The sequence below is a fragment of the Quercus robur genome, chromosome 4 (assembly GCF_932294415.1).
Source record: "Quercus robur chromosome 4, dhQueRobu3.1, whole genome shotgun sequence".
Classification (NCBI taxonomy): Eukaryota; Viridiplantae; Streptophyta; class Magnoliopsida; order Fagales; family Fagaceae; genus Quercus; species Quercus robur.
Window position 1 is genome coordinate 39,268,793 of NC_065537.1, and position 20,135 is coordinate 39,288,927.

Sequence of the window (20,135 nt, forward strand, 5' to 3'; positions counted from 1 at the left end):
TCAGCAATTTTGTCCTTTCTCAGTTTCGACTTCGATCGTATTTTTGAAAGCCTTCTTGGACTTCAATTCAACTCTTGGTGTCCCTGGAAAGGTATGGATGTCTAGTTTCCATAACACTTAACAAAATAAGAATCAATGGTCGAATCAAAAGTTATAGTCTCAAGAAGTGAGTTGACACGCCTGACACGATTTTCAAGATATTTCAACTGTTTTAATTCCAATTTCAACCCATGAATAGTTGTTGGAAATGGAATTTGATAATCTTCGTAATGGCATTAGTTTCAACTCATTCTAACAGTTAGATCGAAATTAGAGTTTCTAGTGCCCTTGGGAGTTATCCTCGGGTCAAATTTGGTCAAACTTAGTTAAAGTTGCCAAAAATCTCTGAATAGCTCGGGTTTGATGTAAAATCATGAAAAATGTAGTTTTGGAGTAATTTTGACCAACTTTAATTTTTGGTCAACCTAGGGTTCACTAGAGGCATTTTTGTCATTTTGACCTAAAAAATCACTTCGACTGTTCCAATGCCTGAACGGGTTGTGCCATGTCACTCTAGACGTTTCCACGGCCCCATGGTGAAAAGTTAATATTTTTGGAAATTTCAAAGTCCGGCACACGAATTGAGGGCAGATAAAAACGATTTACAAACTAAAACCCATCCCCAAATTCCTTGACATAATCCTTCATTAACCCATGGTGAATTGATTAAACTAAAACCACCTTCATAGACCTACCCAAAATCCAAAGAAAATAGTAAAGGAAAAAAGAGGAGGGGGGGGGGGGGTGCTAGAGAAGGGGGTTCAACCATAGAGGAGAGAGAGAGAGAGAGAGAGAGAGAGAGAGAGATGCTATATCTATGATTTTTTTACAATACTTTCACAACAAATCTTAAGTGACAAGTTATTATTAGCTGTTATGAGTGGGTAAAAAAGTAATTGAAGTTGTAAAATAGAATTAGAAACAGTAACAACTTATGACTGATTTGTTGTGAGAGTATTGTGAATATATTGTAGATGTAGCACTTTTCAATAAAAAGGAATAGAGAGATGGATGGAAGTTGGTGGCGAGATCGACAAATTAAATCCATCAATGATAGTGGTAAGTAGATAAGAGAGAGAGAGAGAGAGAGAGATGCACATTTGTTTTCTCTCTTCTTTGATTCATTTGTTTTCTCTCTTCTTTGATTTCTATAGTTTGATAATTTTCCATTTTATTTATTTGGGTGAAGTGGAAAAATAAGACCACAAAAATGGGTGATGTGGTCGCATGGTTTGACTTTTATTTGGCACTTAATGACTAGGTTATTTATGGAATTAAATCAACGAAATGATTGTTTTGAAAAGAAAAAAAAATTAAACTTGGGAGATTAAAATCAAAATTCTCAATTTAAGGTACAAAAATAAAAATAATTTCAAGTTTTGTTAAAAATACTTAGTATTTAAAAAAAAGTATAATATTATTTGATTTATTTACCTTTTTAAAAAAATTATCTTTTTAAATATAACTATATTTTCAACCAGCCTATTTTTTAATACAATATAAATATAAAAAGAAATAAGTGATTCTTTCCTTACGAAATTTACCCAAATCACGTTAGAGGAATAATTCCGTATTTTTTTAATAAAATTTAAAAAAGAAAAAGAAATTATAGACATGTCAATTTATTATATCTGTGGCATGACTCTGTGAGTTACACGTACAAACAAAAATTATGAAAAATAGTGCTGGTTTGTCAGTGTGCAACCACTCTATGTGTAGTAGGCTGAGGCACAAGTTGCAACATCATAGCACATCGGAGCAATTGAAAAGGTAAAAAGAAACAAATGGATACACACACACTCTTTCATTCTCTCTCTCTCTTTCTTTCTCTCTCATCACGCACCCACATACACACACACACGCAGGCTTCCAGCAAGAAAAAAGGCCTTACCGCAGTGGCTTGTGTAAGGCATGAGATGGTCAGTAGTCAAACCAGATCAGTTTATGAGAACTATGGCACATTGACCAGCAAGTTACAATAGAGAGAGCCTCTGCCCAGAAATACATGTTCAAAACTTCAACTCATCTTTACCCGGTGAATATATCAAAATAAAAGTAAAAATTGACACAAACCCATTTCTCAAAATCCTATTTCAAGTCCAACCCATATATATATTTTTATATTATATATAAAAAATAAAACCCTATCAGAACCTCCACTACAGACAGCTGAATCCCAAACTCCAACCTTATAAGAACTGCCCTCTCTGAAAAGCTCTTCCTCTCTGAAATAAAAGATTCTATTTCCACTCAATCAAAATCCATCTTTTCATTCTTCCTGTTCTATCTTTCTATTATTTCGTTTGCATTCAAAATTTAGGTTTAGGGTTACACATTATTTCAAAAGTTGCATTTTTCATCAACCCTAAATCACGTTTCTCTGCCATTTAACTCTTTTTTCTATTGCTCTGCTTCAGGGTGTTTAATCAGACCCATGATTTAGATAGGCCATTTTTTTAAGAAACACCAAGCAAAATCTTCTTATCTGGCTAGATCTTTCGGATGGAAAATTTACTAGCTAAGTTTCTTTTCGAAGTGCAGTTGGGTTTGATAATTTACATTACAAAAGTTTAGGGTTTTCATGGTTTGATAATAAAAAAAGTTGTATCTTGGAGCAGTAGCTCAAGTTAAACTTGCTAGTGCCTTTATGTCAACTTTGCTGAAGTAGTTCTGTTATAGAAAAGGCTAACTTTCTCTGCTTTCTCTGCTCTGCTATTTAAGTCCGGAGCCATTGTTGCTGACAATATCGGAGTAGATTTTTTCTCAAATGCTAGATGTTTTACGCAGTTTCTACTTTAAGAAAGCATAAGGAAAAATCTGACATCTAAGTTTTTCATTAAATTCGATTTGGTTGGAGAAATCTATATAAATTTCAACTGAGAGTTAAGCTGTTTATAATTTCCCTGTTTTTTCTTTTAGTTCTTTGTTTCTATGTTTGTTTTCTACCTTACCAAACATATACATCGTATTGAATATTGATCACAATTTGTTTCTGAAAAAGGTTTGCCCTGTCTTAATGATTTTGATTTCTTTCTGTTTAATGAGGTGTGGGTTTTAGGGTAGTCTGCACTTACATTCTTTAAAAGCATCTTTTTGCAGATTTTAAAATTCTGTTAAACAATCTACATCGATCAGAAATTTTTTGACTGTATTTCCATCGAACTAATAACATGAAGAACTTGAATCTGTATTACTGTTCATGGTGCTGATTTTTGTCTGTCTTGCTCTTTACCCTGTAGGAAACCACTGCAGAAATAGAAGAAAACCTAGAAGGCATAATTTTGAAGTGAAATTAAAATGTTTTCAGAATTTGCAGAGAGAGGAAGATCGTACCAGGTAAGAAAGAAAGGACATAATATTTTCTGTTAATTATATACAGTGAGGATTAAACCAGAGTAACATAGCTTTAGCAATATTGCTACACTTTTGGTCCAAACATGATATACCTGTTAATGTAAAATTCCAGATTCAAGAGTGATATTCTGTATCAACTAAGGAAAGGAATATAATATATATAAGCCGCAAAGGAGGGGGTAGCTAGTTAATTTGTGCCAAGTTTCACCTTGGATGCGCCTATTATCTGATTATTTTAAGCACTATACTTTATACTTGAAGTGATGGGCAATTGTTGAAAATTTTACCAATGCTAATGTAATGATGTTCAGCTGCTTTTGAGTTCTTGGAAACATATCTCCAGCTTGAGAATTAATGGTCTTTAAGGGAACAAACAGAGAGCCGAGGATAAATTAAATGGTTCTTTTATGATTCTTTATAAGGTAATTCTTAACGGTTGATTTGTTTGCTTCTGCTATTATAGTATAAATTTATTTGAGTAAATTGAATGCCACATTGTTTTTCTAAGCCAAGCTAAGAACTAGCTCAAAAATATTACAAAAACATATAAATCATACAATGAGGGAAAAAAAAAAATAAGGGAAGAAAAGGGTGTGGTGCTTTAAAAATTTTTAACCAAAATCTGGTGAAAAGTTGCGTAACCCTTTATTAGTATTGTCCCACACCGGTGCTTGTTGTGTTTGGTACTCATTTTACAGAGTCGTTAATTTTAGAGTATGTGGAACCTATTAAGTCTCATAATAAATATCTAAAAAATTACATAAACAAGACCAGTCATAAACAGGGACTAGTGTCATGTTATTATTCTATATAACAGAAAGAAAAGTACACGGTTTTCTATATATATATTTTCCATTGTTTTATAGATACCCTTTTTTCACCAAAATGTAAAAATTTTCATAAAAGCAATTCATTTTGTTTTGACCAATATTGGGATTCCGATACAACTCCCACTGTTTTCACTTACACTGTTAATGAATGGCAGGGTCCTCATAGTGATATCATCAGCTACATGCTTTTGTAGTACAAATTTATTTATTTATTTATTTTGTTTTCCATAATCATATTAATTAATGTGATTAACAAACTTTAATAATTAATAATGTGCCTATCACTTAAAAATGAACCCTATAGCAGCAAACGACACGTTATAAGAGTGTTACTAAAACATATATATATATGATATGTAACAAAAAACCTAATCGGGGGGTTTTGGTTTAGGAATCTGATTCTCTCTAAGTTTTCATGCATTTAGCTGCAGTTGTTTGTTATCAGTCCCAATACGGCCCCAACAGAGCCGTCCATTTGTTGCTAAATCAGATGGGACGCATTGCCAAGTAAACTCATCCAACGCTTTCCATGTGGGCCAACTCTGTTTGCCACTTCCCTCTATCCTCGCGCGTAGGATTCACTCTCTCTTTCCCTCTATTCTAGGAAAGCCACACACCCAAAAATGTAATAAAAAAAAAAATAAAAATGAAAGTGTTAGGTTTCATGTGGATATTTTTAAACCTTTTAAAATATACTAACATATACCATTTTCCAAAAATACCCTTCACCCTAATTTTTCTGATTTTTATGAGCATCAAAGCATCAAGTGATATGAAATGAAAATGGGCAATTTTGTTTGTTTGGTTTGGGCTCCATACAAAAGCCAAAAACACATTAAATATGAGATTTGAAACGCACCCACTCGATTCTTACTGTGGGGTTGTCCCCACATGATCATTCAATTCTCCAATATATATAATTTTTTTATAAATATATAAATAAATCTTTGGACAACTATCATGACGTGTAATAGCGGCAGCTTTTCTTTCTTTCTTTCTTTCGATTTTTTTTCCTACATAGCCCTCCTACGCACAAAACACAAACACAGAACCCGTAAATGATAGAAAAACCTAAGGGCAAAAATGTGAAAACGAAAAGATACAAAATCGAAAACATATGAAGGGCCGAGAAAGCAACAGAAAGTTAATAAGAAACCCTGATTATCGAGTTGTGTGAGAGATCTGCAAAAACCAAAAAATAAGAGAGCCATCTCTCTTCCTCTCAAAAACCTCTTCACTCTTTTTCTCAGACACCAAACAAAAATAAAAATAAAAAACCTCCAAGAAAGTGAGAGAGCTACCAAATATAAATAAGCCCCTCATCTTTCTTTTGGATCTATATCTCTATCTTTTTCGAGCTCTTATTCTGTATTGGAAAAAAAAAAAAAAAAAAGGAGAGAAAAATATGAGGATCCGCAAGAACGCGAAGCTCTCACCGCTCTGGTTCTCACACGCTTCAGCTCCCGAGTCTCTGCAGGCACACGTGTGCCAGCTCAACCAGTCTCCATGGGATGTGCTTCCTTTAACCCACCAGGTATTATTTTCTTTCACTTTCTTTCATTTTCTCTCGCAGATCTGCCAAAACCCTCTTTGTCTTTCTTCGCATTTTCCCTCTCCAACCTGCATTTTTTCTCTAGGGTTTTCTTTATTTGCCTCTTCGCCGCATTTAGGGTTCCCCTAAACCCTAAATTCTTTTACTTTTATCGTGTATTTAGCTCCAAACACCCGATTAGGTTAATGGGTTTTCCTCATTTTTTATTATTCTCTCTTATTATTATTCTGTTGGCTCCGCACAGTTCGAAGGAGATGATAGCCTCACTGGAAATGCGAGCCTCGGCGATTCTATTGGAGCTGTCGAGAGGTAACTGATAAACCCTTTTGACTATTCTTTCAATTCCGAATACTTTTATTTATCTTCCGGAGTTATTAGGGTTTATTTTTCCATTTCCAGTTCGAAAAATAGTTGTATCGTATGCGAGTAATTCTCCAAAATTTGTTGCTGGAAACGTGTACAAAATTAAGAATAGTTCGTGTGTGTAGTGTTGCGTCGATGATGGACGCGGTGGCAGCGAAAGCCGAAGATATGGTTCTGGCCGTAAACGATAACGATGTTGTCGAGAAGAAAGGCAGCAGAGCGTTGGACCAAAGGGCGAGAGAGAATGAATTCGGTGGGCATGGGTTTGAGAAAGCAGTAGTAGACAAGAGAAGCTCATCGTGCTGCCAAAAGACCGATGGGAAGGGTTGGCAATGTAGGAACGAAGCGAAAGAAGGGCAATCTCTGTGTGAACACCACTTGAATCTTCTTAGGTCTTACAACACCGGCAATTCTAACAGCAGCAGTATCAGCTTCCGGAAATCCTCCGCGGCAGCGGCTGCTGCTGCTGCCGCAGCCGCCGGGGCTCGCCGCGCTAGAGCCCGCGCCGCGAAGAAGGGTTCCTCCTCCTCGGCCGCCGCCTCCAACCCTTACGAATTCTATTATTATTCAGGATTCGGCCCGTTATGGGGGCGGAAAAGAGGCGATAGAAGCGGTGGCGGAGGCGGAGGCGGTGGAGGAGGCGAAGATGGGAACAAAAGCACTCATCAAGAAGCTGGTGCTGCCAAAGTTGTTGCTGCTGCTGAGAATGTGAATAATAATAATAATAATAATAATAATAGTGTTAGTGCTGCTACTCAAAGCTCTACTCCTTCCTCCTCTTCGCAATTTGATAATGAGGAATTCGATTATGTGGACGACGACGACGAGGACGATGGCGGTGATAGCGGCAAGAAGAGGATGAGGAAGCCCGTGAAAGCTCGATCGTTGAAGTCCTTAATGTAGGATAGTAATTTTAATTGTTGGATTTATGTACATGAATGAATGTTTTGAGATTATCGTAAATTTGTGTGTTTTTTTTGTTTTTGTTTTTTTTTTTGGGTTGAAGTACTAGTATTTTAGGGTTAAGGATTATTATTTTTTATATTTAGTTTTGGTGTTTTGGGTTTGTGTTTTGTTATGGGTGAAGTTAGTTTTTTCTTTCGTAACATGACAGTAGCAGTTTTGTTAGGGTGTGAGTCGGTTGGACCGAGGGGTTGGTGTTAGTCAATGTTTTGGAAAATGTAAGGGTGATTCAGTAATTTCAGGTGTTGCAAAATCCATGTTTTTTTTCAACGATATGCAATTTAGGTTCCGTGATGTGGCAGGACATTCATTATTCTTCTCGTTGATTTTTTTTTATGCGAGTTTAGCTTTAGGGATAGGATATTAAATAAATAAAATAAAATAAAAGAAAATTAATTACAAATTATTTGCATGCAGAAATAACATGCTTGCGGTATTTTTCCACGTGGCAACCCTATTTTGAATGTGAGCCCATTGATTCGAGGCATTCACGGTTTTTTTTCATCTAGTTTTTTGAACTCTGGTCGGCTACGAATATGTTTTTGTTAGGCACTCTTTTTAGTAAGCACCAAAATTAGGTTGTGAAATTCCTACCCTTTTTATTTTTAGTCCACCGTGTAGTTCAATAAAATTATTGTAGACTCTATTATATCATCAATAATTAACAGAAACAAAACTAATTTAGCTAAGAATTATTAGCTCAATTAGAACTGGTTGACACTTCAATAGAGATAGTTTGGGTTCAAATCCCCCCCTTCCCCCATCTATCGAACTATCCACATTATAAAAAAAAAATCAAATTGGGATAGTTAATGTTTATATTCTTTAATTTGGTCCTCCAATTATGAAATCCTAGCTTTGCCCCTTCAATAGATCAATATTTGTGGGTTCCATATAATAGGATGGCTCTGTCATATTATGCACTACCAATATTACTTTGTTTTTGTGGGTTTCAATTAGCTCAATGGTTAAAATCTCTGATGGTTGAATAAGAGATCTAAGATTCAATCTCTGCCTCCACCAAAAACTGATTGATGTCTTAGTCTGATGATAAAAAGTTATCATCAGAAACTCTCTCTAAAAAAAATATTACTTTGTTTTTGGTCAACATCTAAATATGTAAGCTTTTTTTTTTTTTTTTTTTTTTTTACTTTAAAAGTAATGTTGCTTAGCAATAAATTTAAGGAAACAACAAAAATTCACAATTATTTTGTAACATTACCAAATTAGCCTACCACCTCATATATAAACCCACCACAATTTCCGATATTTGAGGTAGTAGGATAATTTAATTAGATTATTGTAAAATTGTTGTAAATTTTAGTTCTCCAAAAGACTTCTTAAAGATATGAGATGGTGACGGAAAAGTGCACTCAACAAAAATGAGAAAATACCTCAAAGATGCAAGATGTTATTTTGTCAATGCAAGTTTGCCAATGATTTAAGAAACTTGACATGAATGAACCAGTTGAGTTTGTTTGATATCATGTGACCTAGTTTAAATACATTAAACATGCTTTCGACAAAGATTCATTGGGCAATCTCCTATAGCCATTTACAAGTTCTTTTTAGGGATAATTTGATAGTTGGGGAAGGGAGGATTTGAACCTAAGATGTCTCTTTTGGAAATACCCAAAAGTGTTAATTGAACTACATGGCTCTTGATAATATCTATTTACAAGATAAATGGGGTTATTAGAAGTAAACTCATTCTTGTTGACCCATCAAAAAGGGGAAAAATGATATTACTAAAACTCCTACACTATTGTGTCAAGTTTACTTCTAGTCTAGGTAAACACATTGACATTAATGCTACAACCACAAACTTGCTTACAATAATTTTACAAATTATTGATGTGGCAAAATTCTTATTGATTCTCGTCTGAACTCACCATTGATATCACTTTGTAAAAAAAAAATTTGTTATTTTATCATTTTTTTCAATATCACTTATATGGAAAAATTTCTTAAAAGTTATTGCTTAAATGATATAAATCAATAGGATTCCAATTTGCTTCATGTGTTTAAGTACCATAATTGATTCTGATTCTCTTCTGGCCTGTTTGGATTCCTTAGATTTGGATTTGGATTTGGATTTGGATTTGGATTTGAGGGGGCTTAAATTCAAATCCTTTGTTTGGGAAGTTTAAAAAAGGTCAAGAATTTGGATTTGACAAATCCACCAAGAATTTTCAATATTTAAAATACTTGGATTTGAAATAACTTCTAAAATCAATGGATTTGAAGTCCCTTAATTTCAAATCTATTAATGTCAAATCCAAATCCAAATCTAAGTTCCCAAACGCAACCTTCATGTTTTAAGTAACATAATCTAGATATCGTATTTGAAATGATATTATCACATCAAAGAGTGCTATATTGTCAAGTCAATTTTTTTATTATATTCTGAGATTTTTCAATGTCTCATCTAAAAAGCTTAAATACCAATAATATTCAATATAGTTTCACCAAACAATTAAAACCTTACAATGTGTAGTTGTCATGTTTAAATGAGAAAATCAGCTTTAAAAAGAGAAAAGACATGAAGATTAGTATCTAGCCGAGGTGAAATCAAGTCTAATATATATATATATACACACATATGCATGGTAGAATTTCAATTTATAATGTCTGCTTCTTAATAATTGTTTTTTTTTTTTATCGGGCTGAAATACTAGTGCCAGCCCAATGTATAAGGCATGTAGGCAACCTTAAAAGACTCCCTAATTTTTACCAATAGAGATATAATTGTATCAATGGGCGTATTAATTAAGTTCCAAATAATCACCAATAAATAAATAAATAAAAAGTAATTTTTTATCAAAGAAAAACTAGAAAAGGAAAAATCTTTTCTTTGGATGTGACAATGATTGTTCATTTTTCTCAATTTTAGAATATAGAACTCATTAATCTCCACACACAAATGCTGAAAGAACTCATTAATCTCTCACTAATAAATAAATTTAAACTCAAATTTTATTTAGAGATATTAAATATATAATTTTATTAAAATTTTCAGCCATAATTTTTTGTTATTTGATTACCTCACTCAATAGATAGAGTTTATTTTAGTTATATAGCCATTGAGTAATACAATTGATTTGTTTTAATTCATAATTTAGCATTTTAAAAAAAATAGATTTTAAATGAAAAAAAAAGTGTCAGAAGTTAAATAAATCTTTTATTAATATTCAAAATATAAGAATATGTCCCACTTAAAGTAGTCATTTTAGTACCCAAAAGGCCTTGAGCCGACTCTACAAGACACTAAATAGCTTTTAGTGTAGGAAGAGTTCAAATTCCAAATTTCTTTTCCAATGACAAAAAACTTATCAGTTAAACTAGCTGAAATCCACAAAGTCTAATTTTTTTACCAGCAAGAAGTTGAAAAATTCTAAGACCACATAAAATTGTACAACTTGTGCTACAACTGTCCACATTGTAAATTGTGAATGGTGGAGAAAAATGGTGGATCCATGTGAAAGTGACAAACAACCCGTCAGCCTATCACAATCTGACACGTAAAATAATTGTGACAATTTATATGATACTAAAAGTACTCATTAAGAAGTTTTGGATTTTCATTGTTAAATAGTCGCAGTCTCATATAAAGAAGTTTCGGATAGTGGTCACACAAATTTTGAACCCCCCAGCTTTATGTTGGGGGACCTGAGGGTCACATGAAATTCCTCCCACGCTTCAAAGAGACGCATATATGGAGACAAGGTATTTCCACGAGTTATAGATAATGCTGGGATGCAAATTAGAAAATTGCTAAAGTTGCTAAACTAGTTATACAAGTAATTAAAATCTGAATACTTTGAGAAAGTAGAAGAAGTTCAAATCACTATGATTGGGTAATGGATGAGAGGCTTATAAGTTCTGAAAAGGACATTTCTGAGTCCAACTTGTGGATCCAACTGGGTCTATGATCTCGACTTTCTAGTGATCTAAATTCTACTACCTACCAGGCCACCACCAAGCCGCAACATAAATCTAAGATGAAAAAAATAAAAAAAATTAAAAAATTAAAGGCGAATAATGCTATAAACACAACATTTTTTAGACAATACTATAGACACACCGGATTTTATGCTCAATTTTGACTATGAGATTGATCATACTAGCATGTTATGAAATTGAGTGTTTCTAAAATTATTGATATTTTTCTTAATCAATTTTACAATTATGGAGTTGGCAAGTTATTATTAATTTTCATATAGGTTCACAATTGATACCACTTAATTATAATTAATACATCATATATAAAAATCTTGACAACTTTTTTTACATTTATTGAGTTGACAAGTTTTTTTTTTATTCTTATCTAAACTCACTATTGACATTACTTTTTTTAGTTGCTATTAACAATCTGCCACATCAGCAGTTTTTGTATCTAGACTTTCATCTTTATTATTTCACTAGCGATAACTTGTCATATTAATAATTGTAAAATTTGTTGGGAATGTAAAAAATATCTCATTTTTATTACTCTTAGGGTCCGTTTGGGATCTGCTTATTTTGCTAAAACTGAAAACTTTTTGCTAAAAGTACTGTAAATAAAGGTAAAAGTTAATTGAAATAATACAGTGGGACCCATGAATAATAACAAAAAGTGTAGTGAGACCCATGAATAGTACCAAAAATAAGCTGAATAGTAAAATAAGTTGGCAAAAATTATTTTTGCCAAATGGACACTTATTAGTTTTTACTTTATATATATATATATATATATATATATATATATATATATATATATATATCAGTCTTACCACTTCACACCTCCATATATGCTAGGTGAAGCTAACATAAAACTAAATAAATGGTTTTCTCTCTCTCTTTTATTTTTAGTTTTAACTGAGTGTCTATTTGGTAAAAATTATTTTTGCCAAATGGACACTTATTAGTTTTTACTTTATATATATATATATATATATATATATATATATATATATATATATCAGTCTTACTACTTCACACTTCCATATATGCTGGGTGAATCTAACATAAAACGAAATAAATGGTTTTCTCTCTCTCTTTTATTTTTAGTTTTCACTGGGTGTCTGTTTGGTAAAATTTATTTTTGTTAACTTATTTTATTATTCAGTTTATTTTTGCCACTATTTATAGGTTTCACGGTACTTTTTGGTACTATTCATGGGTTTTATTGTACTATTTCAGTTAACTTTTATCTTTATTTATAGTACTTTCAGTAAAAAATTTTCAGTTTCAACAAAATAAACGGATCTCAAATAGATCGAGAGAGAAAGAAAAAATAAAGAGTTTTTTTTTTTTTTTTTAATATCCGTAGTATTGGAGCAAAAATTCAGAGAAAGCCCTATGCAGTCATTGTCCCATAAAAGTCGAAGAAAAGTGTGTAGATTCCAAATAAAGCCGATTGGGAGAAAGCCAAGGTTTATTATAAAAAAAGAAAGAATAAGCAAAAGCCCAAGTAACTTGCTTTTTGGATGCTAAGAAGACAAATAGATAAAGGATAGAAACTTTCATTATCTCACAAAATGTGTTTTTTCATTGAAACCAATACAAAAAACTAACCATATTTTCGCATATGAAAATGTGAAAGAATTCTAGCTGCACGCTTCTTCTAGGTGTTTCACAACCACACACACTAGGATTGTTGATTTCTCTCTTTTTTTGTGTAAAAGATTGTTGTTTCTCTTTTTATTTATTTATTTAAAAAAAAAAAAATAAGAAAACCTTTGGTTACTTTGTTTTCTTTGTGGCCCACTCATTTTAGTGTTTTGCCTTATTGATGACAACTAAAGCTTTGGTCATATGAAAATTGATTGGATTGAGAGCAAAAAATTACTTTTTCCATGATTTTTATTGTCTCCTTTTCAAATTCTAGCCAATGTACTCTAACCAGGTGCTAAACTCATTAGGCTTGAGTGCGTCTGGTAATTCAACAATCTAATGTGTGATTTCTTATTTTATTTGAAAAAAAGTATTGTGACCCATTATGACATCAAAGCCAACAGCATTTTTAGGTTAAATTAAGTGCACCCCATCTCATAATTTTTTCGATTTCATTTGTTTGCTTTGCCCTTTTTTTTTTTTTTTTTTTTGCTTTAATTTATTGGTTTTTAAATCCAAAGATTGATTAGACGGCAAAAAGTTTCTCATTTGCGGTAAAGCACCAAAGCTTATAGGAATAGGAGGTATTGAGAGGGATGATATATTTGGGTTTAGAGGATATACTTTGGAATAAGCAAGGATATTTAGTTCAAATCCAACAGTTTAATAGTTTAATGCTTCTTACGGTCATTTGATTGAAGAGGCAAATGATATAATAGCTACTTTTATTAGTATGTATATATGTGTGAAACTCGTTCTTAGAAACTTGAACTTCAACACTTATTCTCCTCTCTTCCTCCCCATAAGAACTTTGAAATTGTAGAGTGATTTTCACATCAAAGGTGTGCGGTGTTCTCTACTCTAACAATTTGGAGGTGTAAACTTAGCCAAAACTAACTAGACTCATGTGGCAAGTTCTATTGGGCTGAAGCTAAATAACCAAACACTTAACAAATTATTATTAAAAATTTTGATTAAATTAAGCTTGATATTTCACCAATAATAAAGTTAAATTTAGTCTTGGTTGGCTTTTCAATTATTCCTCTATTTTGGTGCTACATTCAACTTATTAAAATGATAAAGAGTTTGTAATTTAATATTTGTTCTTTACTTGTTTCTCACACTAAATATAATTAATATATTATCATTAACATATACTACTATTTTTAGGAAAATAAAATTAAATATTTAATATACTGCATATTTTTGTATTTTATTTACAATTTTCCATGTTATCTCGCAAACTAACTAGTACCTTTTACAAATTGAAATTCTGCCTTTTCTTTGTGAAATTTTATTTAAATTACAACTACAGGGACTGAATTTGGACTCGATTTCCTGCTAGTTGTACTGCGCATTTTAATCATTTACACAAAGTGTGACCACAAAATGGTTTGATAATTTGATCAGGCTTTTCAACCTCGGCTTATATTCTCTATTTCATGTCATTAGGCTTCCATATCGTCCACCACAAATTCAATAAATCAAACCACCTAATTCAATAATGAGCAGAATTTTTGTTTTTCTAATTTTACTCTATCAGGAGAGTGAGATCTCTAATTTAAATCGCATCTCTTCTTTTTGTAAGAATAAGATGAAATGTGATGTCGTGAGTTAAAGATTCACTATTTATTAGATGTGCGATTAATTATAATTATGAATAAAAAAAGACAGATGATTCCAAGGCCAGTGTGACTTTCCTGGATCTCACGAAAATTGAGATCCCACAGGGGAATCTTTCAAATTTCCAGTAAAGGGTTGCCTTTATTAAGCCCGAAAGAATCCAAAAAAAAAAAAAAGTAAAGGTAGCCTTGTCATGAACTCTACGTAGTTGTAGGAGAAGGCTTTTTCACCTACAACATGGTTGGTATGTTTGGTATTGAAAAGTGGCAATAAATTTTCCATTGAATGTTCCAACTTCCAATGAAGGATCACATATAAGCAAAAAATTAATAATGAGAAGCTGTTTATGTACTACAAATTTTACTACATTATATTTACAAATGCGTCACAAATTATAAAGATAATTCAAATATTTATTTATAAGATAGTTAAAGCCCGCCACCCAATCACATTTATTGTTACGTCAGTTTGAAAGCTCAGTGTAGTAAAACTTGTAGTACTTTTATCATTTTCCTTCTTCCAAATATGTGAAGATTCTAGGCCCCCAAAAAGAAGGTCCTTTGGAAGATTTTGGCCTCGCTAGTTTGTTTTCTTTTTCTTTTTTTTCTTTTTTAATAGAAGTTCTTGATCCAAAATGAGAGGGAATGAGAGAATTGAACTAAGCTCCTCAACCCTTGCTTCATTAGACGTGGTCCCCAACTAATTGTGTATCATTGCATCGTTTTTTAGACACTAAGGTTCCGTTTGGTTGGAATAGTAGAAAAGTAAAGATAGAAAATAGTGGGAGAATAGAAAATATTTTAATTTCTCTCATTTTGTTTGGTTGGGAGTGAAAAAGTTGAGAGATGGAAAAATAAGCTTGAATAAATTTACTTATATACCCTTATTAAAGAATAATGTCCAATTAAAACAAAAAAATGACGAAAAAAAGAAAAGAAAAAAAAAAAGACAACTAGACGAAGCCCATGTGCACATGCACATGGGCATTTTTGTCAATCAAGAAAAAATGCATCCCTACTCAATTTTCTCCTCATTTTGGAGAGAAAATATTTTGGTGGGCTCAAGGAGAAAACACCTAGAACCCATCATTTATTTTCATTCCTCCACACTCAAACACACTCCAAAAAAAAAATTTTCCCTGTTTTCTTTCTATTTCACCTTCAAACAAACACACTCTAAAACCAGAGACTCTTAACAATGTTAATATTTTTTTCAAAAGAAAACATTGTGAATTTGTTGGCAATCCAAGTCATGCTATATGTATGAAATGTAAATGTGAAATTTATCGCAAGAAGAGAGAGAATCATGCATATACTAATATCAGACAAGAAACACAGATGCCAACACGCTTGCACTAACATTATACAATAGGAAGCACGCATACGCACATCAATATTACGCCAAAAAACCACCATTGCATGCATATACACACAATTCCTCGAGTCAAAGGAGTCCATATATCAGTAAGTAGAGGAGCCGTGGTGGTAGTTGCAAGAGCACCAATGTCACTTTAAGACACTGCAATAGAGAAGTACAGGCATCAAAATATGCAATAACTTCATCATCATATTCATCTAGAAGGAAATCGAAAATTACGTCTCTTTCCCTAAGTATTATTATAGATATAAAGGCCACAAGAGGAGGTCAATCACAATCGGTGGGACATAGAGGACTGTAAATACTATTTTCGTCAGTAAAATTACACATTGATGCACAACCTTAAAATTATGTCAATTTTCAGAGCAATTTAAAAATAATTAATGTTGTCACATTTATAAAGCTCTATTATGAAATTTCAAGAAAATACCAGTTAAATTACTAAACACCTTCCATAGTTGTGCACGGTGCACCAGTGCCATTTTTGCAGATGTGCAACTCAGTGGCTGCTAAAAGCTCAGAATAGTGAGAGTTACACTTCATTCAAAATGAGGTAGGTTAGATTTGTTTTGAAAAAATGGCAGACATTTTTACCAAGTCAACACACAGGGATCTCACTGAAACAACTGAGTTAGAAATCTATAGGCTTTCTTAATAGTCAAATAAAAAACTTTATCTGTCCAGATACACATTAGTGGAGGAATATGCAACAAAGAATAATCCAGAATTTTAGGTTAATGTGGTAAGATATGGAACTTACTTGTATAAATAGGCAGCAATTCCTAAAATTATAGATAGGAGGATGATATCAATGCAAAAGTTACGGCTGGACCTCAGCTGAATAAAGTAGAAACACATACAAGAAGGATGTGAGGGGATGATATGAAAGCATGGATCATGGATAATCTAAATTTCAAATATACACAAAATGTATATACCTGGGTTACAGTCTCCTTGAGTCTCACATTAGCACCTTTAAGGTCAGTGGTTGCTCTGTTGACCTGAGATGATGTCCAAATTTAGTCAATAATTCATTTTACAAATTTCATTTACACATATATATGTAAGGGGGGGAAATCTTTGACAAATCCTTTGTAGAGTTTTCATATCACCTAGCCATTAACAAACTTAGATGGAGGACTATCTGATAGGTATTGCTGTAAGATTCTCCCAATAAGTCCTATACCTCCATGATAGATAATCAAGAAGACACTGGCAAAAAGAATAGAAAAAAAATGATGGATTACCTAATCGTCTATTTCGTCCATCAATCATACTTGTCTGTCAAATTCCAGTACATCAAATTCACATTATAATGGGAACAAGAATTCAATTTACTCTATTCTTTCTATCACATTTGATGGAATTAAGCAGAGAAATACCTCATTCATGTCGTGTGCCATGTTTTTCAATGTGTCCAATCCTTCAGCTATAACATCCAATCCTTGATCCTATGTGAATTCAAATTGATCTTACATGTAATGGTTGTATCACAGGCTACATAGAGAAGAAAAAAATGTGTTCCAACAACTCCAACGCATAATTCTGAATATTTCCCAGTTATTACTGGCTACTGCTAAATCCTTTACCCACCATCTTTGGCAGAATAACAATGGCACTGTTTATAATGAGCTCTTTAAAGAAATCAAAATCAAAGGTTTTTTTTTGGAGGGAGGCTTCATGTGAAAAATCCAAGAAATATCTAAAACCAGCTTCCAAATCAGGAAAATAAAAATGAAACAGAGTCATCGAGGTCAAATGCCTAGCTAATAATAATAATAATGAGAGAACAGGTAGCTGAGCTCTCACAAGTACACAAACTCAAAAACCACTGCTTTATTTATACTTGCCTGCTTCATTCTCCGCATTTCATACTCCTGCTTAAACCGATCCGATTCTTCGGTTTGTTGAAAGTACTCATTATCAGATCTTCCATCTGGTATAATATGTGTTCAAGCTTAATCAGTTTATAATTATTACAGGTTTATAAGAACCCTGGTCAATAACTTAGATAAAGTAATACCTGAAGTTGAGTCAATTTTGATTCCAGCATATGAGGCAGAAGCTGTCCAACCACCAGTTTGTTTAGCTACACTAGTATTAGATCCATCAGGTATAGCTTCAATCCTCTCCTTCGGTGCAGAAACTAAATCATTTCTAGCCTCAAGCTCTTGACAGCCCTTTGACCTAGAAATAGTTTTAACCTTAATAAGCATACCAAGAAGGGAAATGAATTAGAATCAGTAGCAAAAAGGGTAGTAGAGTCTAGCACAAGATGAAAAATAAATACTATAAATGAAAACAATATTTTGCTCTTGTTTAATCCAGGAAATACTCAAAAAATCATAGGGATAGCAATTTGAAGTCTTTTCCTGCATTTGAAAGCAGAAATTCCACCAATTTTAGCTCAACTAAGTTAGAAGAGAAAATTTTGGAAATTGAACATGTTCTTAAGTGCCCCCCTTGAATAAATGAAGAAATTTTAAATCAAAGTACAAGTTTAGGAAACTTATACCCTTTTCTACATTTTTCAGAAACCAAGCAATATATTAAAAAAAGAAAGAAGGAACTTTATATCAACAATTGAACACATATACAGAGAGATACATAACATAAAAAAATAATAAAATAATAAAATGTAAAAAGATAAGCTAACCTTTTTAAGAGCAAGTCTCTGCAATTTAGGGAGCTCCCCAAGCAAACGAGCTTTGGTTAGCCTAATCTCTGCATTCAAAGCCACCACCGTACCCCTGTTCTTCTCGTTGGCAGCCGCATCTGATTTCTACAAGTTTAAATAAACATAAATATAACCAAAACGTAAAAAAAATTCTAAAAATAGAAAACATATTAAATATAATCACAGCAAAAACCTTTACTCTATACTCAGCCTCCTACTAACACTTTTTCCTTAACAAATAAGTTAATCATTTAAAAAGTAATAAAACACAAAACATCAAAAAAGAAAAAAGTTCGTACTTTTCTTCTTCTCCTTTCCCTTTCAATTTTCTTCACAGCAAAAGGTTCCCCACCCTAAAAATAAATAAATAATAATAAAACACTAAACCAACATGCACCCTCTTCAAAGAACATAAAACTGAAGATTCTATATTGGTTAACTTTTTTATTTTCTTGTCCTTTCTGATCAGTTTTTTTCTCAGAAATCAAAACAAAGAAGAAAAAGCATTCTTAAGACAAACCAACAAAGACCCTTTTCATCATCCAAGACCGCCATGAACACAGAGACAGAGACAGAGACAGAGACAGAGACAGACCTGGAAGGCAGCATCGGTGTCGGCCTCAACGACGCCGTATAAACGAGCAAAAGCATCATCCCCACCAGAAACAACGCTGGGGTCCTTGTCCTTGTGTTTATCTACGTCGTACTTCTAGTACTTCTTGCAAATCGCGTCAACTCGTGTTATCACACATCACACCCATCTCTCTCTCTGTGTGTGACAGTCTTTGAGTTACTCTTTTTGTGGGGTTACATTTACTACTACGTTCTGAGACGGAGACAGCGGAGAGACATATAAAGAGAAGGTAGGGTTATGGTGATTCTTAGGTGTACGATAACTTATTGTATTGACTGTTTTGATTATTGTGGAAAGCTGGATCATGGGAATTTTTTAAGGATATTATCCTACGGTTGTTACGTGCTAATTCATGATTTGTTAAACCATCACACATATGCCTAAACGCATATACACAAAATTACAAATATAAACATTAATATTTTAATATTAAAATATGTCATAATTTATAAATATATTAGGTATAAAATTAATAACTTTCACATATGTATATTTGCAAAATATTTTTTAGACGAACTTATCATCTTTTAAATTTCAATATTATATAAAAGCAGTTTAATTTGATATTAAACATGTACAAAAAACAAATCAGAGAAAACAAAAAATATTGTCTCTATAACTATTAGACTAATTGACAATTCTATTGGTTTTTAAGAGTATCATTAGACCAACTTAAATATTTGGGGAGCCAACTTCTATTTTTTAGCTAAATATTTAAACTTTTACTACTTATACATAATATAAAATAATTTTTTAAAATTTTGGGGGGCCTCCCCCAAAGCCTTGCTATAGCTCCGCTCCTAATTTTTACAAATTATTGATGTAGCCATCTTTTTATTGGTTTTTATTTAGATTCGCCATTAATATTATTTTTTCATTTACCAATAATCACTCATCACATCAGTAATTTGTAAAATAATTTGTATTTCTAGCATTATTCATTGGTGGAAGATGATATTGCCTTTTCTTCTAGAGTTGTATAAATTGTCCGAGAAAATATCATTTTGGTCATTACATTTTGAGGTTACAGTTAATTTATTCCTTATATTTTGGTAACAGTCAATTTAGTCTCTGTTATTTTCAACTTGCAACCAATTTAGTCTTTACCATTAACTCACTAAGTGTGCG

At 32.6% G+C, this 20,135-nt stretch overlaps 2 protein-coding genes across 2 annotated transcripts; one reads left to right on the forward strand and one right to left on the reverse strand.

The window, feature by feature from the left end:
* The first annotated feature begins 5,309 nt into the window (after positions 1-5,309).
* LOC126721591 (growth-regulating factor 1) lies at positions 5,310-7,354 on the forward strand. The gene is made up of 3 exons (XM_050424640.1): positions 5,310-5,757; positions 6,020-6,084; positions 6,264-7,354. The coding sequence occupies exons 1-3, from the start codon at positions 5,629-5,631 to the stop codon at positions 7,039-7,041; spliced, it is 972 nt and encodes a 323-aa protein (XP_050280597.1). The 5' UTR covers positions 5,310-5,628; the 3' UTR covers positions 7,042-7,354.
* Positions 7,355-15,613: 8,259 nt separating this feature from the next.
* LOC126721845 (syntaxin-71-like) lies at positions 15,614-19,313 on the reverse strand. Its single transcript, XM_050424915.1, has 10 exons — positions 19,197-19,313; positions 18,969-19,082; positions 18,673-18,726; positions 18,353-18,478; positions 17,720-17,900; positions 17,547-17,632; positions 17,079-17,147; positions 16,635-16,697; positions 16,457-16,533; positions 15,614-15,837 (listed from the first exon to the last, which is right to left on the reverse strand). Exons 1-10 carry the CDS (start codon positions 19,311-19,313, stop codon positions 15,825-15,827), a joined length of 900 nt encoding a protein of 299 aa, XP_050280872.1. The 3' UTR covers positions 15,614-15,824.
* Between the last annotated feature and the right edge of the window lie 822 nt (positions 19,314-20,135).